Source organism: Rhinolophus hipposideros (assembly GCF_964194185.1).
Source record: "Rhinolophus hipposideros genome assembly, chromosome: 4".
Taxonomy (NCBI): domain Eukaryota; kingdom Metazoa; phylum Chordata; class Mammalia; order Chiroptera; family Rhinolophidae; genus Rhinolophus; species Rhinolophus hipposideros.
Window position 1 is genome coordinate 10,661,590 of NC_138050.1, and position 26,929 is coordinate 10,688,518.

Genomic DNA, 26,929 nt, shown 5'->3' on the forward strand with positions numbered 1-26,929 from the left:
CAAAAATAAGACCTAGCCGAACCATCAGCTATAATGCGTCTTTTGGAGCAAACATTAATATAAGACCTAGTATTATACTATATTATATTATATTATATTATATTATATTATATTATATTATATTATATTATATTATGTAAAACCCGGTCTTATTTTACTAAAAGACCAGGTCTTATATTAATTTTTGCTCCAAAAGACGCATTATAGCTGATGATCTGGCTAGGTCTTATTTTGGGGGAAATTCGGTAGATCAGTGGTTCCCAACCAAGGGTGATTTTGTTCCTCCAGGAACACTTGGCATTGTGTGAATACACTTTTGGTTATAAATTTGGGGGGAGGACATTTCTGGTATTTAGAGAATAGAAATCACAGACGCCACTTAACATCCTACAGTGCACAGAATAGCCCACGCAAAAAAGAATCACCTGGCCCCAAAATGTCAATAGTGCTGAGGTTGAGATACCCTGATTTAGATCGAGCGTGTACAAAAATTCCATAAACAGACAAAAGTGCTCAGAAATAAGCCAGGTCTCAAATTAGGAAAAATGCAATGACGCCCAGTCATATCATTTACAGAAAATATTTCACAGAAACATAAACCAAATTGGACAGCACAGGTGGTCACTGTCATCTCAGAGTTCATTTTTGTTCTCCTGACATAAGTTTCAACTACATAACATCTTCGGACTTTCAGAAGTCAGCATTTGTATGCTGACCCATAGCCCAGAATAACCCAAAGAACGAGACTTTCATTCAATAACAGTGGCATTATTTTTCATTGTGGGTCATGGCTCATAATATGCAATTCAGCTAAAAGCGAAACATACAAAACATTCGAGATGACTGGCAGGAGAAAACTCTAAAAATGCCCCAGCACAAAAGGGGATTAAAATGTCACAGGAAATTTTTTTCTTGGAAATGGAATGGCTTATGAATGCTTCATTCTTTCCAGAACAGTTCAAACACTGTATGTGCGGGCTGCCTGAGTTCGGAAGGCAGGGCAGGCCTTTCCTTTTGTTCTGCTGCGTCCCCCTCCAACGCTTTCCCTGGTGAACTTGGGCCCGTGAGCAGTGAAGACAGGGGTAAGAGGATGCTTTATCTCAGTGAATAACCTGGATGGTGTTTATCCTCCCATTTGGAAATGAAGAGAGACTGCCTCAGACTGGGAAGCAAAAGAGACTGAGCAGACACGGCCCACTATTTCACTGGAGATAACACTTGCTTGACATTTCAGCTATCATCTATTACCTGAAGACTCATTTGTCCAGAGCAGAATGAAGCTAGCCCTTGCACTGACGTGCAATGCAAAGCGATGAATGGATCTCTCAGAAAGCAGGACTCACAGCCAGACATTCTGCATCAGGTGGCATTCATCAGGGGTCGATAGGGAGAGAGCGGGGCTCCATCTGCCTGGGGCCTGCCTCAGCCAGACACTCCTCACCATTTATTCTCAGTGAGCACGGGCCTAGCGTGATGGTAGCACCCCGCCGCAGCTGCAGTGTTCAGCTTGCCTGTTAGATGTGATGGGGAGTCTAAAGGGATAATGAGTATTTCTTTCCTGACAATCTGCAGATCATCCAGACTTGCTGGGCTTTAGAATAATTTCCTGTGCAGCATGTCTGTAAGATGAGAGAATAATTACCACCAAAATTACAAGTAATTAGCTGTTTGCTTGTCATTGTGAGATAAGATCTGAATGCCGTCCCACAACACACACACACCCTGTGTTCGTTTTTTCAAGTGCTATATATAGATTTGAAGTCTCAATCTGGGATGTTAGAGCCCAATTCCCACCCACACCTTAACCCACAGTCTTAACCACACTGGTGTGAGCACTGCACCTGTCTCCTGAAGCGTAAGGAAAGTGTGTGAGCACAGCACCCATCATGGCCACCCATGCTCATTTCAGTGGGCGTGGCAGACTTCACACGGCCCAGGAAATGAGAAAAGTGAGGAAAAACCACTTTCCCCTCTCAGTCTGCTCTCTGTAGGCAGGTGGCAGGGCTAGCTGAAGGAGCCAAAGGAAATCAGAACATGAGACTGAGGATCTCGAGACTGCGTATCTCGATTGTGGTGTCACCACTTACTAGTTGTGGAATCCTGAGCAAGTTGTTTCGCTCCTCTGAGCCCAAGTTTCCTCATTTTTATAAGTGGGGTTATAAAGACTCCCTGCAAAGTAGGGTTCCTCAACAGTGGCAGTATTGACCTTTGGGGCCAGAAAATTCCTTGATGTGGGGTGGGGGCCTGACGTGTGCAGTGTAGAATGTTCAGAAGCATCCCTGGTCTATCTGGAAGCTGGTAGCACCTACCAGAAGCTGGTAGCACCTACCGGAAGCTGGTAGCACCTACCGGAAGCTGGTAGCACCTAGCCACAGTTGTGATAATCAAAAATATCTCCAGATGTTGTCCATTGTCCCCTGAAGGGTATAACTGCCCCTGTTTAAGCACCACTTCTGTAAAGAAAATCATCTTTAATTTCTTAATAAAACAGCACCCAGATACTTTAATTCTACCCCCAAGGTTTCAGGGTAAACACAACAACAACAAAAATAACTGTAAGGAAAGGGACAGAATTCAATGATCTCATTTATGGAAAATAGGGTTTGGAATACAATTGAGAGCCATTTGGCCTCACTTGGAAATTCTTCTCCAGCCCTAAACCTTGGGGACATTGAAATTTGTTCTAAATTTAGGCAGGAGATTTTGTTCTAATCTTGGGCAAGGAGTAGTGGTGCGGGCATAGGCAACTTTACCCAGTGTAACGGAGCGCAAACAAGATAACATACGTGCAGAACGATGCTGTAACTATTCATATAATCACAACGAGAGAAGTAGTGCAATGCAGTGCACGTAGGAATGTCACCACGGCACCTCTTCACACCTAGGGGCAAAACCACACTGTGTGATGATTCCAGTTATAGCATTCAGACAAATGAATCAGTCAAGGGCCAGCCACACACCAGCGAGAATGGCAGCAACCGGAATCATCAAATGCATCAAGCATATCTTGTCATTGTTATGAAATATATCCACGAAGTCTTTCACCCTCTTCCCATCACGTGGTGGGTCACTGTCTACTTCCCTTGAACCGGGCAGGCCTTTATCATTATGTTGACCAACAGAATAAAACAAAAGTGACCTTATGCAACTTCCAAGACCAGTCGTATAAAGTCATGTACTTGCGCCTTGCTCCCTCTTGGAAGGCCATCTCTCAGAAGACCACGAGAAAGCCTAAGCAGCCACAGGGAGAGGACAGGTGTAGATGGCAGCATCTGCTGAGGTCCCACCTGTCAGGCAGCCGCCAGTCCCTGCCAGTCCTGGGAGGGCAGGAAGCTTTGGATGACCCCAGGACCCAGGCAAGGAGCCATCCCCAGCCTCCAAGCTTTCCCAGCGGAAGTTGCATGGAACTACATTCCGTGAATCATGGAACACAGACAAGCCATCTCCACTGTCTTTTCCAAATTCCTGATCCACAGGACCCATGAGCATAATAATGGTTGTTTAACGCCACTGAAGTTTGGGGTGGTTTGTTACATAGCAATAGTAAGTGTGAGCCTTGAAAGAAGAACCCTCCCCTGGGAAGACCTGAACCTTCCGGAGCTGGTTATTGGGTCAGCAGCAGCCTGTCCTAGAGAATAACCTGGCAAGGACCCAGAGGATGGGCCACGACCTCTGGTTCTTACTTGCTGGGAGAGGTCAGAGGGATACGTGTAACCATGACCTGCCAAGAAGAGAGAATGTGCCTGACTCATCACGACCTTTTGCCCATCTGGATCTGGCAGAAAACACCATTTTGATGAAGAAAGGTAAACGTGAACTGGACTCGAGGGAAATGCTGAAGAGTTGCTTACTACACAGGAGTCAAGAAATGAGAGTATGTTGAGAAAACAGTAGACCCCGTGCAGGGGCGCTAAGGAGCACAGTGGCTAATTCAGTACATTCAGCACATTATCTGAGAAAGCCAGCTCCAGCGTGGCTTCTTCCCCTTGCAGCAACACAAACTCCGCCCCTGGAGGCTCTTCAGCCCTTCTCATTTAACTGGGATTTAACCTGCAGCTCGATTCAGAGTATGAACTACAATTCAGGCAGAGAAGTAAAACTTTATATTGATAGCCCTTATAAAATACTATGCGAGTATTATTTATTCAATACTAGTGGGGGCACATGCCTGAGGCAAGTATGTGTGATTTCATACTTCATAAAATATTTAAACAGCTTTAAATGACTTCTGGAGGAGTTCACATTTGAAATCCTCTTTCTTGATAAAATAATGACTGGCTGCTTAAGAGTCTGGAAAAAAACAACAGCACAGGTCTATAGGGATTTTTGTTTATTGGGTTTCTCTACAAATTAATCTTGTGGTTTCAAACTATTTTAGCCAATTGGCCCAATTTAACTAGTGTTTTGGTTTATTCGCACTGCTAAAATCAGGCACCAAATTATATGTGTATTTGGACATAATATATGCTTAGAAAAGCCTTGTTTTTAAAATATGAAATCATTCAAGTTAATTGGTAGTGTCTAAGGCTTTACAATTCAAATCTCCCTTACCTCACATACTAAATTCATTTGATGTTCGTATTTGATTTTATATATTCCTTACCAATAAATTTTTTGAGGGGTCATGCGTAAAGCAGAAGGAAAATGTGTATGGTAGCACAGGTAGCTTCATTACCATCCAGTGAATCTTGTGCTGTAAGATGCCCCAGAGTTGACCGAGTAAGAAGTACTGATAACACAAATCACTGGATAGGTGTTTCCCAGTAGAATGAAAATCTCTAGTAGAAGGTACAGTAATATATTCAAATTAATGAATTCTTATCATAGTGAGTGTGGGGGGAAGCATAGAGAGATAAATTGGTAATGAGAAACATTAAAATTTTAGAAGGCATATAAACATTTTGCCATTCTACAAAGTTATGGAGCTAAATCCTATATCATTTCTTTACCATCAGAGTGAAAATCCTCAGCTTTCATGATATTTTTGGGGGCGGGTAGTCACTGTTACAACAGTAACAGTAACTATAAGGGGTGGCCTCGAGCTGTGGGAGAACTTAAGATTCAGATAGCCCTGGGTTCAATTCCTGGCTCTCCTAGTTCTTTGAGTTTAACTTGAACGAGTTACTTTAACCTCTCTGGCCTCAATCTCCTAATCTTTAAAATGGGAACATCGATGGTACTGACTATGGTGAGGATTAAGATATATAATTACTTACTGTGTTCAGAATGGTCCTGGACAAAATACATGCTCAATGACTCCTACTATCTTTCTACATTCAGTCTGACCACATAAATCCATGTTCATCTTTCATCCTTCCCAATTACTGTTTTCATTCACTCACTTTAGTCTGGCCTCAACTTCTTTTTCAATCTTATCTTCTATACTTCCTACGACACTCACATTTTACCAAATGTCAGCTACATTCTTAATTATTCAGATTATACTGTTCCACTCATTCAGGTGCCCTGCTTAAAATACCTCCCTCTGATTTTTGCACAGTGGAAATACAGCCACTTTCCATAGCTTAGGCCCAGTGGTGTTTTTTCCTTACTTTATTGTCCTGCTGACAATGCACTCTTCTTCTGGACACCTATGTGTTGACTGCCTGTTAGTCACCGAACCATATTATTTCCTTGAATGGCTGCTATTAATGACAGTTGACATGTCTTATCTCACTTAATTTTAACCTCCTTGAGGGCAGTGATCATATTTTACATTTTGTATCCTGTACAGTACCAGCAAAGACCTAGCACACAAGTGACGTTGAACAAACATTTGTTGAAATATTGACTAGGTTAAGTTCTCCACTAGCATAGCTGATGCATTCATTTCTAAAATGTAGCTCCTCTTAAATATTTGTTACCTATTGCTGTGTTCCTAAAGTGGATTTCATGAGAAATTCCCCATCATCTTAACTAATCCTTCAGGGGAACCACAAACGCTAGTGCAGCAGTGGTTACCACAGAGGTAAGCTCTCAGAACATGATGGGCCCTAAGTTTTCTAGGACAGAGGAGAGCAGCAGTGCACTTTTCATCAGAGGGAGAGAGTTCCATGTTCTTGGATGGCTAGAGCCTGGTTATTCAGATTCTAAGGAAGACACATGGCAAATTGATGAAGTCTTAACCTCAGGATTCCCCAGACAGCTAGTAAGAATCACCAGCCAGTAACAACAGGTTTTCTGAGGAAGGGCTAGAAGCTGAAGCAATGGGACACCAAAACAACAACAAACCAAGAGCCAGCGCTAGAACCAGACTCCTTCCACTGTGCCAGAAGGATGTCCATTCCCGCACCTGCAACACTCAGTGGCCCCGTTCAAAGCCCACCCAGTGTTTTGGTTTATTCGCACTGCTAAAATCAGACACCAAATTATATGTGTATTTGGACATAATATATGCTTAGAAAAGCCTTGTGGTGGTGTGGATTGCGTTCTAATGTGTTGTTATATCCCGAGGACCTAACAGCCCAGTGGCACAGAGTAGGTTCTCAAGCAGCGCTTTTGTGAGTGAATGACTATGTTATTAGCCAGCTAAGCAGGTTACAAGATAGTTGAGATTCAATGTTTTGAGTTTAGCAAAACTTAGAAAAACAGAAGAGTTAACAGGCTGTCTTTGAAAAGAGGCCAAAGGGAATTCAGCTTTTGAAGATACTTGTCCCGCTACTGACTGGCTACTGGTTCTATTTCTCTTTTCTTAGAAATGGCAGTTTCTAAGCCTCCCTTGTTGTAAGTTTTCTCCTCTGAAGAAACTTTAGACATTCTAATTTCAGATCCACTGTGGCTGTGGTTCTCCCTTAGCTCCCACTTTATGTAATTAAACAAACTTGAGTACTTTTTTTCTTCCCCACAAGTAGTTTGTCCACAGCATAATGGGCCATGTTGCTGATCTTTAGGGTCCTTTCGTTAGATGAATGTAGATTGAGTCCTGAGTAAGTGCCTGGCTTTGTGCTAAGCACTTTGCATGTGCGAGAACACTTCATTCCACAACAATTCCAGGCAGGAAACATTATTGTTTCTATTCCCACTTTAGATGAGTCGGCAGACTTACAGAGATCACGGAACCTGCTCAAGATCATACAAATAACCCGTGCTGGAACTAGCATTTGAGACCAGGTCCTGATAACACCAAAGCCCACGCTTTTAAACAATGCACATTGTATCTACAAGCTATTATTAGGTTGGTGCAAAAGTAATTGCAGTTTAAAAGAAAAGCTTAAAAACAAAAACCGCAATTACCTTTGCACCAACCTAATACAAGTTTCAGAAAACGCACTGCCTCCCAGAGCCAAGGAAAAAAATATCTGAAAGATTCTTTTATCTGATAAATCAAAGATCTGAAGGCTTCATAACTCCCATGTCAAATTATTAACATCAATCACAAAACATGGCGATTTCTTTAAATGGCTGATCATTTTGCAGAGCCAACTGTAAACAAGAAATATATTCCGCTAAACTGAAGGCGGCAGGGAAACACAGAGCATCCTGAATCTGTCTGGGGACAGAGAGGAGTTACTCTCACTCTCATGTGCAAGAAAGATGTTAATAAAGTCGTAGGGTTCCGTTTTTGTTGGAGACAGAGGTTTTGGCAAACAATTCCATGTGCTCGGACAGTCCTCCATTAAATAAGCTCCTTTCCTCTTCATTCACGTTCCCCTCTCAAATGCCACGTCACTCAAGATATCCAGCCTTTCCAAATAATAACCAACTATACAGAGTGATTAACAATTTTCAAAGATTTTCCACACGTCTCAGCTTAGTAACTGTCCTTTCTCTTGAAATCCACCCCCATCCACACATGCAAACATTTAAAGCAAAAAATAAAACAGATATCAAAGCTATCAAACAAAATTCAAACATTTGAAAGGGCTGTGTTTATAAAGCGTATGTTCCTTTCACCTTTCACTTTACTTTGCTAAGACTTTCCAGACTAGACTGCCGGGCAAGGCAGCCAGAAAGCACTGGGCACGTCTTTCCTTCATCAGATTATCTGGGCACGTGACAAGGCGTTCCATCAGTCCCTTCTGACTCAGACAATCTGCTATGACCACGGTAAGTGTGTGTAGGCCTTCAGCTGGATGGTCATGCTGGGCTATTTTGCCTGAAGGTGTAACCGTCTTGCACTACCGGTTAGCCTTAGGCAGGAAATTCATAACTCTGAAAGCTATGACCCATGACACTTCCACTTGTCAAAGTTCCTGAGTCTCTAACGTAGTATATTTCACTTTCAAAGGTTTTCTTCTGCTTATGATTATGGGAAATTATTCATTAAGAGTGAAACAATACTTATTAGCTGAGTAAAAATACAAAGTAAAATTCTTGACACCTCAGAATGGAAGAAAAAGAAGAGAAAAAACCAGGAGTTTCAAAGACACTACTTAATTATATAGATTCACTCATAGCACTTCAAATACACAAAAATATAAAATGAAAATAAAAAGTTAGTAGATTTTGTCCATTTGGAAACCAATTAATGACAAAAGGGTGGTCCATTATTCCCATATCTTTGAGGAGTGATATAAATTCCTATTCAAGGAAGACGAACAGCTGTGGTGATATTTTATGTTTTGTGTCCCGTTGAGGGCAGAAGAGCTGGGTATTGCTGTGGACGGCCCCTGCGTGCCATCGCTCAGCCACGCCAGAATTGAGCACCGTGCCTTCCATGTCAGTTGATTTTACATCAATTTGCTTTTTCCTTGGTAATATCACTGTCCTGCAGGGTGTCAGGTGGGGTATCTGGTCCCGCTCCCCACATAAGAACGCAGGACATCGTGAGGCCAAAAAGGAACACCCACAGAGCCATAGGGAGGGGTGTCATACCACCATATTCTCGCTGGCAGCTGGGTTGGAGACACAGGAAGCAGGAGCCACACGATCTGCAACCTGTTGTCCACTTTTCTGCCAACCAACCAACCTCATTTGCTAGTTGCAATCCGCCGTGCTAACTGCAATCTGCTCTTGCCAGCTCAGCCACCATCTTCTTGCTAGCCCCCATTTGCTGCTAGCGTAGCCACAGCAGTTATATTAGTGGCCAGTGGCTCACTGGTTACAGCTGACGGCCAACTAGCCACAGCCAATGGCCATCCAATCACAGCTGATGGCCATTTACTACCTGAGCCAGCACCTTACCACATGAGGCCGAGAGCCTGGAAACTGCACTCCAGGCTCTGTCCCCACAATCACTGAATAGCAGAATCTGATATTATTCCCATTTGATGGCCGAAGAAACTCAGGCACCGAGAGGTTAAATAGAAACAGCCGTGGTCACCAGGTTAGGACAAAGGTGTTCTGGCACCCAGGCCTCCCGCCTTCCATGCCCTACAGGCCAGATTTCTCTTTCTACTGAAAACATCAGTAATCTACTTAAGACTCACGTTGTTCCTTTTTTTTTTCTTTTCAAGATTCGATTCCTCTTGGGAAGTTTTACAGCTGCATGTAACTCATGTATCAGGTATTTTATCCAGTTTCGGCTGCTCCGATTGGAGAAACACCACTATCTATGTTATGGGTTGTCTCTTTGGAAACCCAATTATTTCTGACAATCTGAAATCACATGCAAATGAACACCAAAAAATTAACCTTTTCTCCTTAAAAATTCCTTACCCTGGGCACTCACACAAGCACAGTCCGTTCATCAATCTCTTTATGTAAATAGCAGTCAAGCAGTAAGGGAGGAGGTCTGTTTATTATTTTTGATCCTGTTTTGCTTCTGGCAAAATTTCACAAACAGCAGAAGTTGGCAGAACATTCATATTTTCTTCTGACTGGCTACTGTTCTCTAGCTACAAGTGCAGAGTACAACCGCGACTATTCTGCTCTGCAGGCCTCAGCCATGACTGAGGTCAAAATTGCAAAATTGGGGGGAAAAAACAATAAAAAAAAACAACTTCACCAGGATTTCTGTCCAGAAACGGAGACCCCGGTTTAATACATACTTTCCTTCCTCTATAGAACTGATGAACTCGAGATCCAGAGTCCAGAAAACACAGGCATGACCTCATTTCCACCTTGCTTCTTGGCCCCCTTCCTGTCTGCAAGGTCCACTTTAAAGGTCCCAGGAGCCCTAAGAGGCCTGGGAAAACTTGGGGGCGGATGAGCATTCCCTCCCCAGCACTTTCTAGGAAGAAGGGCAGCATGGGAAGTAGGGAAAGAGGTTGGGGAGGAATCCATCCTTTCTCTGTTATGCTTGTTCCTACCTAACCGTGCTGGGTGCTTTGCCACAGGAATGCTGTTGCCTTGACATTGACTTTGGACAGAGTCCTTGATAAAGAGCAGCCAGCCCTCAGGAGGGCGGAGGGAGGGTCGTTAGTACCCTGTAGAGTGGTCACGTGGAGTTGCTGCTGATGTTGAAGGCGCAATGCAGTCCTCCAACAACTTGAGAGGCTGGTGGCAGAGGGAGCCCACCAGGTCTAAAATGATGAGGCAAAACAAAAGAGCCTGTCTTGGTTCCAGGCAGACGTGCCTACCTATAATGACCAGGTGACAGGGTTGCATAGTGGTGAAATCAACGAGCTCCGAAATCACACAGATGCGTTCAAGGCCCAGCCCTGCCACCTAGTTGCTGGGAGACGTTGGGAAAGTTCTTGAACTCCCCGAGCCTTTGTTTACTCACCTGTAAAATGAACATCATAAGATGCTGAGCATTAGGCCTTACTATGTTCATTTTCCAGGTGAGGAAACTTAACTCTCCGGACTCCACGAAAGTTACATAAAATAACAATACATATAGAGCTGAAAAATAGTCCCTGGGTCGTAACAGGAACCTCAATGAGAGTAGCATAAGTATACTGTTATTCTTTCTAAAAGTTTGTAAATGTTTCAAAAGCTAAAATTTGTGACATGAAATTGACAAAAAAAATCAAATAACCAATTCTCAGCCTCAAATATTTTATCTAAATGCCCACAAATGTTAATAACTTATGTTGACAACCTGTTTCTTCCTGACAAACCCCAACTTTCACTTTTCTTTTCCCTTAGGTGATCCAGTGGAAATATCCTCCCTGAGCCCAGAAGGCAGGGCTCCCCCACACCTCGAGGCCAGCTGCACAGATTCAAACAGCCGGAAGGAAGCATGACTGACAGTTAATGAGCTGAAAAGAACTTGTCTCAACTGCACGTCATTCCTGCCTTCTGGGACAGAGCAATAAACTTTATAGAATAGATGCTGCCGTGTTGAGGGCCAGCTCTGCTGGAGTAACCAAAGATGGGAGGAGATGAAAGTGACAGGAGAAACCGCATGGAAAACAAACAGAAACAAAATGGCTTTGTCAGAAATTAAATTGTAAAGCTGGAGGTGAGGAAGTAATTTTACTCTAAACAGACAAGAGAAAGGAAAAAAATTGGACTCTGAAACCATCCCTAGCCTACCTGTTAATGTTTTACAAGTGCGTTGCTCACTGCTAAGTTTCCTTATTCTACCGAGTGCACCTGTACTCAGGTAAGTGTGCTTTTCCATACAACAAATTCAAGTGAAAATGTTTACCAAGGAATGACTCAGGGAAAATGAGATTAGCAATATTTTAAAGTAGGAAAACTTGCATATGCATTTGTCAGGTCTCTGAAGGACAGATTGGAGGGGACAAAGCTTCCTGTGGTTAATAACCTTCCACATGTGTTCCAGATACTGGGTGTGGAATTGCTCCAGAGACTGTCATGCACCATACCACTGGGAGAATTCCTATTAAGATAGCCTTTCAGGGTCTTCAGGGTGCCATATGCAGATGTCAAATATTTCATCCTGGAAAAAAACAGGCTTTTACAAAGTCCACGATTTGTGGTTAAGTTACGGTGTATAAAGACTGTACCAACTGATATTTCTATTCTTTGTGGGGGAACTCCTAACTGTAGGCAGTCCTAAGATTATAGATAGTCCACAAATACATGAAGGAAAAGAATCCATGTTTATTTAATCCATTCAAATCTAAGGACAAATTTCAACAAATCCTAATGATCATATTCATATGCACTCTTTCCTAGCTGAGGAATTCAACAATTATGAAGAATATTCTTCGATTAAAAGGAATAAAATCCTTAGTGGAAATGAGCAATGAAAGCTTCTAAATAATTTGTTTTAAATAGTTTAAGAAACACAGTGCCTAGTTTTTAAGTTGTCAACTAACTGGGCATTAGAAAGTTTATCTACGTTTTACAGCATTTCTTTTTTATTAACTCCTGTATATAAGGCCATTGAAATATTGGCAAGTTTCTACAAAACTAACAGAAATCTCAAAGTTAACTGAGTTTAGAAAATCACAGCAATTTGGGGGTGGAATTCAGATGTTACTGAGAAAAGCACCAGATATATAGATATAATGGTGTATTCCCGGTGAATGAGGCTCTCCCTCCCCACACACAGATAAGTTCCCTGGCTGCTCGCTATGGCCCAATGAGAGATGAGAGCTGAGAGCACAGGCCACGTTCCTCCAGCACTGCCACCTGCCCTCAGCTTTAGGGTTCACCACCAAGGGATTCCAAAAGCTAGGAACATTTCCTTAATCTTATTGCTGGAGGGTGGGAATCGACAGGCTTTGCTCTTTATCTATATGAGTCAAAACCTGGCCGAAACCCACCATTGCAGGTCAGTTCAGGGCCACTGAGAAGAGTTACTGCTGAACATACCACAATTGGGAACAGTCATGGTTTTCATTATAGTTTAAGTTTTTAAAAAAATAGACTCTTTTGTTTCAAATTTGGTGGTGTTGACCCCCAAAATGTGGCAGTGTGTATGCCTGTCTTAGTAACTTTGGTGTAGAGCACACAATTTAGTCTTCATCTGATGATATAACACAGGGGACCCCCTTACATGTAGGGAATAACTTCCAAGACCCCCAGTGAATGCCTAAAACTTGGGGTAGTAAGCAACCCTCTGTGTACAGTACAATCCCTTCGTATCCATGGGGGACTCGTTCCAGGACCCCTGCAGACACTAAACTCTGCGGGTGCTCCAGTCCCTTATATAACATGGCACAGCATTTGCATATAACCTATGCACAGCCTTCTGTAAACTTTCAATCATCTCTAAATTACTTATAATACCTAATACAATGTAAATGCTATGTAAATAGGTGTTATATTATATTGTTTAGGGAACAATGACAAGAAAGAAAGGTCTGTACATGTCAGTACAGCCGCAACCACCGTGGTTGGTTGAATCCGGGATGTAGGACCTGCAGATACAGAGGGCCGACCTTACGTTTTTATCCTGTACATACATACCTCGGCTAACATTTAATTTATAAATTAGGCACTGCAAGAGATCAAAAACAATAACTAATAATAAAATACAACAATGATAACAACATACTATAATAAAAGTTATATGAATAAGATATTTCTCAAAATATCTTATTGTGCTATATTCATCTTTTCACTTAAACGAAACATTCTAAGGCTTCCCTTTGGCATATCTGAATCGCCAGCATAACTAATCCTGAAATTTGGGGCCATTATTAAGTAAAATAAAGGTGACTTGAACACAATCACCAAGATAAAGTGACAATGGATTTAATAACCGAGGTGGTTACTTAAGTGACTAACGGGCGGGGAGCATCTACAGCGTGGGGTCACTGGACTTAGGAAGGATTCACATCCTGGGTGGGATGGAGCAGGATGGCTTGGGATTTCACCATGGTACTCAGAACGGCATGCAATTTAAATCTATGGATTGTTTATTTCTGGAATTTTCCATTTAACATTTTTGGACCACAGTTGACCACGGGTAACTGAAACCACAGAAAGTGAAAATATGGACAAAGGAGGCTACTGAAACTTGAAGGGCCATATGTACATGGCTGATACATGTATATATATATATATATATATATATATATATATATATATATATATAATGTATACACATTTTAAGAAAGGAAAAAAACAATATTAAAATCATAATACTCAATATGTACCGATAACAAAAGATAAATACAAGTCACGTCTGACTTCTGCAATTACAAGAGGTGCTCAAAGTGGTTCCCATCAGCATCCAGACACTTCTGATTACAGCAAACTACTGCTTGAGAAACGTTGACCAAAGTGTCCACGTGTACACACTTTTTTGATACCCCGGATATATATATACAGAAGGTGCAAAAAAAAATGTTTACACATTTTAAGAAAGGAAAAATCTGTATTAAAATTATGCTGATGGGAACCACTTTGAGCACCTCTTGTAATTGCAGAAGTCAAACGTGACTTGTATTCATCTTTTGTTATCGGTATATAATGAGTATTACAATTTTAATACAGTTCTTTCCTTTCTTAAAATGTGTATACTTTTTTTTGGCACCGTGGGTGTGTGTGTGTGTGTGTGTGTGTGTGTTCCTTATATTGAGCATTAGTACGTACTATACACTGTGCTCTGTATTTAATTGTATTCTCCCATTTAATCCTTGAGATAACTTTGAGATAGCGGCTCTATCTTGCCCACCGCAGACCTGAAGCTTAGCAACGTTACGTAACTCGCCCAAAGTGACTCTGCTAGGAAGATGTAGAGCTAGATTTCAAATTCAAGCTGCATAACTCAAAAGGCTCCAATTTTTCCAAACTGTAGGTGTAGAAAGTTTGAGTGGAATGGACAGTGTCCCTGGGGCATTTTTGATCCAATAAGGCTATGTGTAAAAGAGAAGAAAGTATTTCTTGAAATTCAATCAACACATTTCAGTTATTTGCTCCTAAGAACATGGGTTTCAACATTCTGTCAACAGAGGAACTCCTCAAAGACTGTCATAGAAGGAGGCAGAAGCAAAGCCCCGTCTCCCTATGCCTTATGCTACCATTTCCTGAACTGTTCCAAGCAATTCCAACGGATTGGCCACCCTGGCCAGTGATAACACATAAAAATTCCTGCGTCGAATGACATTACACTCAGTGTTGATACCACCAACAGATGAGGAACACAGTCACTGGAATTCTTTTGCAGTCTTCTTCAAGATATCTTGTAAGACTGATTTCTCTCTCTCTCTCTCTTTCTCTCTCTCTCTCTCTCTCTCTCTCTCTCTCTCTCTCTCTCTCTCTCTCTCCCTCTCTCCAAGTATTATCTCTCCCCTCTTCTAGGAAGCCAGTAATAAAAACATCTAAACAGCTTTATGTACCTTAGACCTTCACCAGCAAGTAGAATGGAACACCCATGGGGAGTATCGGAACGTTCGGGGAAGGGGTGTTATTAGCTGACCCTTCAATCCAAAAAGATCAATGTAGGAGTGAAGGTGCTTTGATTATTAAGAACCTGTTATACATAACACATGGTTTTAAATCAACCCAAACAGTAAGAGCTCTGCATGGGGTTTCATTCTCTATTTTGAGAAATGCATTTAGTGGGAAATGTCTTGTGTCCTTCAAAGCATCTAGAAAGATTTAAATTTCTATATTAAGAATCTAGTCATATTTGGGGGGAATGGTTGGACTACCATTACCATCGAAATTGTGAATTTTTCTTATTTCTAACAGTAATTTTAAATATTCGAAATAATTCCGGGGTAGTAAAACACTCAGAGGAAAATACGATTTTATGACTATCATACTTTTTTCTGTATGCCATTTGGTGTATACAAACATATGCTAAATACTATAGTCTATAGTATATAGACTAATGTCTATAGTTCACTTATAGACATTGAACACTAATCCAAGGTTCTTGTTATCCATATGTATGATTTTCAAAATTAACCAGGAAGTGGAAAGTTGCAATGCAGGAAGAGAATGCCTTCTTCAGCTCAAAACGCTGACATGTAAATTCCTTACTTGGTGAATGCCAAGTTCCTTTATTATCCCTACTCCCTCTCCTCTACACTGTTTCACCCTTGTGTTTTATCAGTGTGTTAGAGGCAAAACAAAGTAAATCTTTGGTAATTTAGTCAGTTCTGCCTCTGTCTGGATTCCTATGTCTGTGAGTGAAATAATTTGTCTATCTAGCGCAGGGGTGTCCAAACTGCGGCCCACGGGCCAACTGCGGCCTGCAATCCATTTTTCATTGACCTGCAGCAAATTCCAAAAATATATTTAGTTTACTTAAATAAACCAGGTGAGGCAATACGTACTTCACCTTGACTGAGTGGCCCGGCTGTTTGTGTATTTTACCGCATATGTCCCTTGGTGAAAAACGTTGAAAAAAGTTTGGACACCCCGATCTAGCGAGACATTTTGGATGTATTTCTATTGCTTTCCTTTTTCTGATACCATTAGCATGTTTTGTATTTTCAGTTATTATCCAACCACTCCATTTAAATTCCTTTAGATCCTAAGATTCTCCGAGAGAGAGAGAAAGAAAGAGAGAGAGAGAGAGAGAGAGAGAGAGAGAGAGAGAGAGAGAGAGAAAGAGAGAGAGAGACATCATGTCTTTTCAAACAATACTGTATACATTTTCCCGGGGATCTGTGTATCTGTGCTGCACTAAACTGTATCATTCTATAGTGATTGCTATGGTCGCGTGTGACTTTACAGCCCACAGATTTTCACTCGACAGTGTAGCTTATTCCCCATACGTTGTAGCTTTTTGCTATTTTGTGGATTTCTCTACAAAAGCATCATTCATAATGCAAATGCTAATGCCAGCAGGAGAAAAAATACCTGAACATTGCATTTGCAGTCTTCCTGGGAAGCTCGTGAAGTTGCTTATACAACTAAATGAAACATATTTTACTCATTAGAATGATCGTTATCTATCGATTCACTTTATTTTCTTGTACCGAGAGAGACTTTATGTCCCAAGGAGACGTTTGGACCATGACGTCAAAAATGGACTCTGAGCCACCCATCAACACCTGAGCTTCAGTACGTATCGCACAGCACTGACAGCCAGTGGGAATTTGAGACTCCTGAAGACTTTCCTTGTTCTTTCCTGTGGGGCGTGACTCCACTTCCCAGCAGTAATGACTTTCCTGAATTAGCTGCCATAATATCAGATCCCTTCATATCTCACCTAGGAATTCATCTCTATCAGAGGTTAGACAGAGTGAGAGCTAAAAGGCAATCATTTCTTTCGTCTGGCCATCAATGCCTATCATGTAGAGTTGTTTGAAGACTGGCTGTATTCTTGTTATAATGTTTAACTCTGCACATATACCTACTCTTTCAGTTTTCTGCCTAGCAGATGTGCATTGACCACCCAATCAGGTTAGAATCTTCCTTTGGCTGTTAATTTTCATAAAAAGGTGTCCATCCTGCCTTTACCCAGTTGATTTTTAAAGTATATGGACACGCCCTTATTTGAAAACAGAGTACTTGCAATGTTGTTCTCTAAAACACCTCAAATTACCTACTGCCCAATCCATGCAAGAAATACTTTTACAGAGAATCTGAATGAACCACAGGCCCTGCATTTTCCTAAGTCAGCCTTTCCAAAATATGTTCCCCAGGGAACATTGCTTTTACAAGATGGCACTTCCTAGTATATGGTAGAAAAATGGTTTCATGATGCAACATACCAGTTTAAAACAAGTTAACGTACTTTCTGCAGGATTTCTGTGAGCCTTTCATAAGTATGAATTTCCAAGAAGGGAAAGAAGACACAGCATTTCCCTAAATTACTTAACCACATAAACATTTCCCCCTGAATAACTCCGACAGGACCCTTGTTCTGTGAAAGAGACTCAGGAAAATTGTCTCTGGATAGTCTCCAGGCTGTTTCTAGATTAAGCCAGAGAAGTAGAGGATTGAATACCGAACCTCCTTGTTTTGAACAAACTACCCCATCCCCAAATATTTTTACTGAATTATAATTTGTTGTTATGCTCTCACTTCCACTGCAGGATGCTATGAGACTTGCTATTGAGTTCACTGTAGGGATGTTTAGAAGCACCATCCATTATAGCTTGTAGTCACTGTATGAGAGTTGTATAAGAATTTGTCTCTTATATCAAATTCTTGGGAGAAAATTCTCCCAAATATCAAGTCCCATAAAAAGCTGTGCTAGTATGTTTTTATCTTATGGATGTGGCAAATCTTCCCCTGATCACAGTTTCCTCTGGTTAGATTAGGGAAGCTCAAGTTAAATATGCAGCCCACTTTTAGTAATTATTCAGGGTCTCGTGTTTTATATCTTTATGTAATAGCTCTTCCTAGTTTTATCTTATGTATTGACCTACAATTTTCTTTTCAGCTGATTTGTCTTTTCTTTAACTGAGTTGTATATATCTTCTTCTATAAACTACCTCAAATCCTTTAGGTAATGAGGTAGAATATAAGTTAATATATGTCTTTACCCACACCCAAATCCTATTTACATTGCCCCTGAGGAGACAGAACATGGTTTTCACATGATCTTTATTTCATTCATATACCTGGTGTGGTGTGCAATTCATGGTCATGTTCTCCCATCTTCTCCTTGGACTTTCCTCCCTGCTCTCAACCCTATGTGAGAACACTGATTTATTTCCCTTTGTATAAGAGGTTTGCCAAAACCCACTACCATTTTCTCTCTTTCTAAGTTTGTTTGGGTCATCGATTGGTATTGTTCAGACCACTAGTAGTGATTTGCTTTTTTTTTTTTTTATAACTTGTGCTTTTAAATCTTCCCATGATTAATTTGCTAAGGAAATGAGGAAATGTGCCTTCTGAGAGTAGACCAGTATTCACAATTTACTAAGGACTAAAGTAATGATTATGGGGGTGAGGGTGAGGAAGATACAAGAAAAAATGAATCTCTGTCCACTTAAACCAACGTTCCAAAATCCGAATTTGGCGACTGGTTGCATCTGAGATGTGTGTTTATAAAATCAGAGCTAATAAAAGCAGTGACATGTGGCCATGGAAGTCACAAGTTGGTTAAAGTAAAACTCACAAGGTTTATATGTGTGCAAGCATGTTGCTCTTTGTTAATTTCCTGTTAGTACATAAGTACTAAATAATTCTTAACTGCTCACATTTTTAACTATGTGACAATTTAAAAAAATATTACCCAAAGTTTGTTGACTTAATTCACTTAATAGATTTTCCTGTAACCTTTGGTTCAACAGTATCCTTTATGTACAAGCTCTTCAATCACTAGCCCGGGAGAGAAAGAGGCTCTGATTCATGAAATGTGAACTTCTGATGGCTGCCACTTTTTGTTTTTTTTAAGAGCTTGAGCAATACATGACGAATGCATGTTCATCCTGTTTTCTGTGTTTGTCTGTCTTTCTGCCAGCATGTTCACCATCCATTTCTAAGAGTAGTGGGGCAATAAAGTGCTAAAGACAGAGAAAGGTCAATTCCAAAAGAACAAGTGATTGTTTAATTTCAGCTGACGCCACCCCATTGGTGGGGGTCTCATACATTTGGAATGAGCAATGCCACCACTTGGGTTGGGCAAATTCCCAAGATGCCATTTGACTTGATGGAGTAATGAGAGAGAGAGTGCATCACTAACACCCACCTCCATTCCCTGTGAACATCAAAATGGCAGTTTATTCCACTCTTGTTAAGTTTGACTCAGGTGCTATCTCTATAAATAGTCTCAGATAAAAAGTCAATGAAAATGCAAGTCTAACTTTCAGTAATTCCCTTAGAAGTGAAAATGTCTACATTCTGTGTGTCTATTAAGAAGAGAGGTCTTTTGTGAAAACACACACGTGGAGATTCTCTGATTCCTAATCCTTACAATAGGCCAAGCGTCACAATAACGCCATTTTGCAGTCCCAGACTCCTGAGAAACAAAGGTTTGCACAAGTTTCTTTATAATTATAGGTTATACGAACATTTAAATAGCCCACAAGACTGGACATTCTAACTTTCCTATTACACTGAAAATGAGAGCACTAACCAGGTTTAAAGAATGTGCAGATAGAGGTGGAATGATACAACAGCAAAATGTAAATAAGGATTGTCTCTGTCTTAAAGTATCACCTGTGATCACAGAATCCTAGAATTTTTAGAGATGATGGGAACTCCACATTTATATAACCCAAACCCTTTGTTTTATAGAAGAAGGAAAGAATGCCCAGAGAATTTGTGGCCTGCTCAGAACACACAATTAATCAGCGGCAGAGGTAGAACTAAAATTTACTTTCCACTTTACCATTTCCTTGACAGGCTATAGAAAAATTAGAAATCATTGATTTATTCTACATTAGAAAGTTGCTCTGTTTCCTTTCCAGCTTCTATTGCTTTAGGTTGAAGTTTCCCTACTTTGCACACTCTTGTTCAAAGAGTTACTGACTCAACTATGGAGAGAACTTGAGAACCAGAATAAACCTGAGCAATCACAGTCCAACCATTTCATGTTCTCCTCAAGAAACAAAGGCCCAGTTAAGTTCTGAAATTTGCCATAGTAAAAGAATGAGGGAGTGTCTAAATAGAGCCTGAATCCCTGTTTCCTTTTTTTTTCTGGTTCAGATTTACTGCAATCTGGTCCATATCATGCTGTTTTATGCATTTAAAATAATTTTTTAAATGTTGAGTAGCATGATGAATTCTTTCACAAAGCAAGTAATCACATTTATGGATCTGCTTAGATTTGGGTTTTTCTCATAGCATGTGGGTGTGTCTATAAACTTTAAACATGGTGTGCATGTAGCCAATAGATTGTAGCCATCAAACAATGACATATAATCCCCTTTCTCCCTTCCTGTGGTCTAACATGCTCTTCCTCCATCTCCTCAGTGTCCTGCCTCTTGTCCGTTCCCAAGTGCCAGCCAGTGAGGGAGATAAGGACCGTTATTATTTCCAATCTCTCTCCCTACAACAATTTCCCCATTGATGCAGCGAGATTGTGGGGTAGGGTATGACTTATGATAAACTTTCACTCCGTGAACAACACTCTGTTTTAAACATCTCTTCTCTTTTTAACTGGACTTAAAACTCCCAAACTAAAAAGAAGCCTAGGGAAACAACGCCTGCAGATTTTGGAGCATACCCTACGATGAGCAAGTTTAAATTCATCCTGGGTTTGGGCAACTAACTCTGATCCTATGCTTCATCAAAGATTCCTTTATTTCTCCTCCTTGTTTTTCCTTCCCATGAGTGTATTTGCTGTTGAATCATGTCTATGCCATTCAATGATTATCTCATTGAAATGAGGTCAGCGGGGAGCAACTTACTCTTGTTGGCATTGTTCTCCACAGCCATGAGAGACGATGAGTAGAAGTAACAATGCCCCAAATTATATCAATGTAATGCTAAATTTCCCTTCACAGACCCATAGCAGAGTAATGCGAACAATTTTACTGATGTGGCTGTCATTTTAAGATGTCAATACGTGAACTACACACACAAAAATAACAGTGTCATTAATTTAACATGCACTGGAATAAGCTTTAATTGAATGATTATAGGCCATTAGTAAAATAACTTGACACTTATTGGTACTAACTGTTCAAGGGAGGTAAAACACATAGCATTTTGCTTCCACAAGAGAAATAAAACCTGATTGCTAATCTCATAGTGAGTGACCAATTCTGACTCTGTAATACGGTTCATTGCTGTATACTGAGTAGAAAAAGAACTGAAGTCTTTGGCATATTATATAATCCAAAAATCAACCATAGGTTCGATACTTTAACACTTATTATAAAAACTAAAACACAGTTTAGTGTATTATAGGGCATGGGCTATAGAATTATATTCAAATATTGGCTCCAGCTATGTAACCCTGGGAGAAGTTACTTGACTCTATGTGCCTCTGTTTTCTCACTTTTGAAATGGGTATAATAATAGTACTTACCTACATGAATTTTTTTGAGGATAAAATAAATTGAAATATACATATATATGTGTGCGAATATATATATATATTCATATATATATGTATAAACGTATATACATATATACAAATGTATATACATGTATATATATGTACGTATATATATATACATATACGTACATTTATGTATATACATTATATATGTATAAATGTATATACATATATACAAGTGTATATACATGTATATATGTATTCACACACATATGTGTGAATATATGTATAATACTCTTAGAGCAGTTCTTGATACATTATAAATTCTCAATCAATATTCTCTCTTTTTACAGTAAACCGATCTACTAATACAGTAAACCCAGTAAAATTGTTTTGCTTTTGCTTTCTCAATGTCTTACTATACAACTGAATGATGTTAACACATGATGAGCTCCTAATCATTATATTGTTGGAATTCTTTCAGGTCTTCCTATGATCTTAACTGTCACTTTTTATTTTTTCATTCATTGGCTTCAAACATTCCATTGCCCAATAGAAAAATGCTCAAGTTTTCTATTTAGGCAAAATGAAACAAACTCACAGTACATTTTCAGTGATCATGCATGTACTTATAACCTGAAGTCCTCAATGGAAACATGACCTTCATTCCAAAAAGAACATAAATAATTTTTAGTGAAATTAATCATTATAAATACAGTTAAAGGGATTTGCAAAGCAATCTCAAACTATTTGTACGCAATGTTTCTAACCTAATATACTTTATATGCATGCTGAGGAATATTTAAAGAGCATAGATTATAAAACATCATCAAACGTTTATCAAGCCCCTGTGTCCACCATGATGACGGCATCTGATAAAGCACCATTGTCAGAAATCTCTAAAATGAAAATGGAGCTGGGTTTTATTCTAAGCCTAATGTATTTTTAAATCAAGCCACAGGGAAATAATTACTTTTGTTTCTATTCAATCAAGACCTGCACAACAGAGTTTATGGAATGACATAATATCCTTCCTGAAATCAGACGGGTATGTAGGACCAGTATCTTTCACACATAACCAGTTCCTGAACCTTTACAAACAAATCCTATTTCCAGGGAAACAATCTCATCAAATGCTGCTCACTAGAATACATATTGTTCCTTTTGGAAATATTACAACGAGATTTTCACGATTACAAATCCCAACTTCCCCTCTAAAATTCAATATAATCTCATACTCATTTACTTAAGTGGAGTTTGTTTGCATAATAGCTCTAGAAAATCACCAATATAATAATAATTTACATACTTTTTGTAGTCCAGGAAGGGGGTGGTCATAAACTTCATAAACTTACTGTGTATATGTGGGTACGTGGGTGTGTCTTTTAAATGGGCACCAGTTAGGGACTTGTTAGGAATGTTCATCTGTCTAGTCTAGTTTCTACAGACTTTTTAAAACTATTTTTGGAGAATGATGAGTTTTAGTGATGTTCAGGCTGTTGATATCTTTTTCTTTTATTTCTTTTTTTGCTGAGGATAAAAAGGAACATCTAGCAGCTTATAATTAACATCCTCTCCACAGGAAGCTGGTACTTCTGTGCACAGGTCATAAGATTTATTTTGAGGTTAGAGGATATATTTATCCTTTACCAGAAAAACAATATCAACAAATCAGTGACAACTACTGACAAAAACATACAAAGAGGCAAAGAGTATGATTCTGGTTGTCAGCCTGATGGCCTTAGGAATAGAATTCTAACTTCCCCCTGTCACTGAGTGTTGTGAAGAATCTGTGCAGGGTGGCAGGCCCTGCCCCCTCCTAATTAAATAAACCAATGTCCACGTTTCAAACGTGACAGAGTGTGAGAAACCTGCAGGAAAAAAACCCTACAATACACACTGAGTAAACCGGTCTCATTTTTCTGTAGACACACGTAAGTTTTGGAAATTTATGATTTACCCTCCTACGGTGAAGATTTTTGTGCACTTTATGTTGAGTTATGTGGCAGCGAGGTGCTGTCCCTGTTTGCTTAAAACTGTAGTCTACAGTTATTTTTAAAAGTTACATGCAACGTGGCACAGAAATCCATATATTGTAAAGTGAAAACAACAATGTACAAAACTGGGTCAGCGTGAAATAGAGCCAACAGAAATCAATTAGCAACAGGCTTCCGCTACTGGGAACTCACCTTGTTGAATTTTAGTCACTAGCTGATGGCGTGCTAGAATCCGGCTCATCCTGTAAGGAGAGCGTCTCGTAGTCTGATCAAATCGCAAGTACATCTCCTGGCCCTCAGGTGTCATGGAATTTAGATAGTAGCAGCCTGAAGCTGGGGTCCTGGGTCCCTGGCCAAACATCTCAGCAGATTTTCTTCTGCCACCTCTGTGTGCCCTGTGGCTGTTTCCTTCTGTCTCCAGTCTCAGTCAGAGCAAGGCACCCAGCTCGGCAGAACTCCACAGACCAGGCGATTTTTAAAAAGAAAAAGGAGTGCCAAAAGCCACAACTCAGAATTCCAACCCCCGGGCCTCACGTGACCATGGGGAGCCAATCAGAGGCAGAAAGGAGAATGGGAACTTAACAGAGTCAGCCCCAAGCCCCGAAGAGAAGGAGTTCCAGCAGCTAGGATTCCTCTGCGAGGCTGAAAGCAAATGCCTCAGAGCTGACTAAGCACCAAGACGCAGCTCTCACTAAAAGTCAAAAGAAAAAGAGAGGGAAGAGAAATGGCAGTAGGAGAAAAGTAAGCCTGGGCACAGGAAATCTTTTAAGCTGTAAAAGTTAGAGAAAGAACATTTCTTTTTCTCCCAGGCAGCTGCAGCCAGGTTCAAGATGAAAGTGATAAACGTCTTAATGAAAAACTTCTTCAAATAAGTAGAAGCTTCTGAGTAAAAAATCACCACCCTTCATTACGAAGAAATGAATCAAATAAAACCTTTCCACTGAAAATTAACTTCTAGTGCTTTCACACCGGAGTAAATACCCGGCAGACTTCTGACCTTCTGCCATGGGACGTTGAGAGCTTTATTTACAGTTAAGACTGGGAGAGACAAAGAGCACAAGCATATCTGTAACGTATCTATTTCTCTTTAATGTTTCTACCTCCCCAAGTTTTCATCACCAAGAAACAAAATACTTAGGAAATACTTATGAAGTGCCTATGACATCTAGGACACTGCCAGGAATCACTGTAAAGACGCATCTTCATGGGAAGATACTATCTGTCACCCAGCCACTCAGGATCAATAGAGACATTACTCAAAAGCTTACACACAAGCTTTACGTGAAAAGTGCCTCAAAAAAGACACAAACACAAAGTTACGGGAGCAGTATTATTTCTGACCAGGGTGATGCTAGCAGACCACACAGAGGAGGAGACCTTTGGGTGGGCTTTAAAAACAATGGGTGGAATTCTGACAGGCAGAGACAGGGAGGGCTTCGCAGGAGGGTCTATGCCCACATGTGGGGGAACAGAAACCAGCGTGTGTGTTTAAGGAAAGTCTAAGTAATTCAATTTGGCCCTAAGTGAGGACACATATGGGAGTAGTTAGAATTTCCCCCCGTTTTTCCTCTTTAATACTGTTTGATGTGAAGAGGGGAAAAAGTCCACAGAAAACATGTTATCGAATTCTGAGCCTGGGGCTAAATGAGTAAAGTTCTTTGAAAGAGAAGCATATGGCCAAGTTGTTCTTGTATTTGGCCAACTCAAACTGAAACAGAGCCCGGCCTGGGATTTATAGTCCTAATAATGAAAAACTCTAAATTAACAGTTTAATAGGACTTAAATTAGGACCTTAGCTCTCGTTACTGTGGTTTTCTTAAGGTGGTCAGCCATAACACCTCTGCCTGAGGGATTTTGCTGGCCTGATTCTGAGAAACATCTCTGTAGCTATCCCACTACATAAATGGACAGGTTAATCAAGGTCTCTAGAGCCTGTTCTAGAACATACTTTCTCATGGCAATTCCGGTAACTAATCGAGAGTGAGCAAAATATTAGGTCTTCAGTGTCATCATAGGAAAAAAAGGGCGATCTCACTGGGATGATGTTCCCTTTTCATTCTTATGTAGGATTTGATCAGAGTTCTGTTCCAGGGCATCCTCTGCGGAAGGTGACAAGGATCTAAGACCTAGGGACCCTGGTGTGCCAGAAGCATGGGCATTAACGATAGACAGGTTTAGCACTACGGCAGAGCATTGGATGCCTGCGAGTCCGTTTGCCAGCTCAGACCCTGCGCTGCCTGCTATCTGATCGAGATGCTGTCAGCCACTCTGTGCACGTGCTTTTGGTTTGAGGGTCCAACCCTGGGTATGTTCCCGCCATAAACCCGTGTTCAAGACAGAACCTGCGGTCACCACGTTTTCGTTGGGGGAGGATGGGAGAATGTGGAGACAGAAAGAAGAGTGGAGCATGGAACTTGGGAACTTTGGCTGTGTTCTGGGAAGGAAACGGCAGGAAGTGACGTGTAGTTGTTTCACAGCTGTGAATGACAGTTCAAGAAAGATTGGCTACTCCCATTGCCAACCTTGTAGTTCATTACTTACTGGGTTGCATTTTGAAAATAAATGGAATGATTCTTTTTAAGAAGCACTGCTGTGTATCATGGCCAGGTTACCATTTTTTTTTTAAATAAATCACAATGCCTCCTTTATGCATGAAAATGAATACATGAACACACCAAAAGTCCTGAGGTATTTTGTTCTGAAAACATTAAGACCCTAAATATGTATTTTTTACTATATGTCAACAGATGTAACAACATGAAACAGTATTTCATAGGAGATTGCCAATGAACAAGAACTAAACGTAAATTAAGAAAAAGGAATTTTTATTCCTCGATTACAAGAAAGACAACTTAGAATAGAGCCTACTTTTTCTAAAAAATCAGACTGAGTTTTTTGTTTTGTTTTTTAAAGATTTTTTTGTTATTATTGGGGAAGGGGAATAGGACTTTTTTGGGGAACAGAGTTTTAACAGGGAAATCTATGGAGGATTGTGTATCCCCAGCTCTATCTTCCCAATGGCATGTACAAGTTTCATTTTTGGTTCGAGTGTATATATAAATCCATGCAACGGCTCACCATGATTTTGCCTTTTTGTACGACCAAAATACTATATTTAAAGCAGATAAAGTGACTTTATTTTCTTATTAGTATTATTAATGCCTTCTTTTATACCAATGTATTGCCATTATTATGGAACCTGAAACTTCTTAATCATTTTTTTTCATCATTTGGTCCCAGCGATAGACCACTGGGTAGGCAGTTCTATTTTGTTTGTTGTGCATGTAAATACCGCCAATGAACTCCCCCAGGCTGATAATGTCCTCCATGC

General features: G+C 40.3%; 1 protein-coding gene across 5 annotated transcripts in view; it reads right to left on the reverse strand.

The window, feature by feature from the left end:
- STARD13 (StAR related lipid transfer domain containing 13) overlaps nucleotides 1-26,929 on the reverse strand; it is a 490,614-nt gene that overhangs the window by 146,628 nt on the left and 317,057 nt on the right. The window contains exon 1 of one of the 5 annotated variants that reach the window (XM_081045609.1): nucleotides 23,791-24,134. The exons of the other annotated variants lie outside the window; for them this stretch is intronic. Coding sequence (XP_080901735.1) covers nucleotides 23,791-23,959 — 169 coding nt within the window. The 5' untranslated portion in view covers nucleotides 23,960-24,134. Of the gene's footprint in view, nucleotides 1-23,790; nucleotides 24,135-26,929 lie in introns of those variants that run through there. 5 annotated transcript variants of the gene reach the window in all.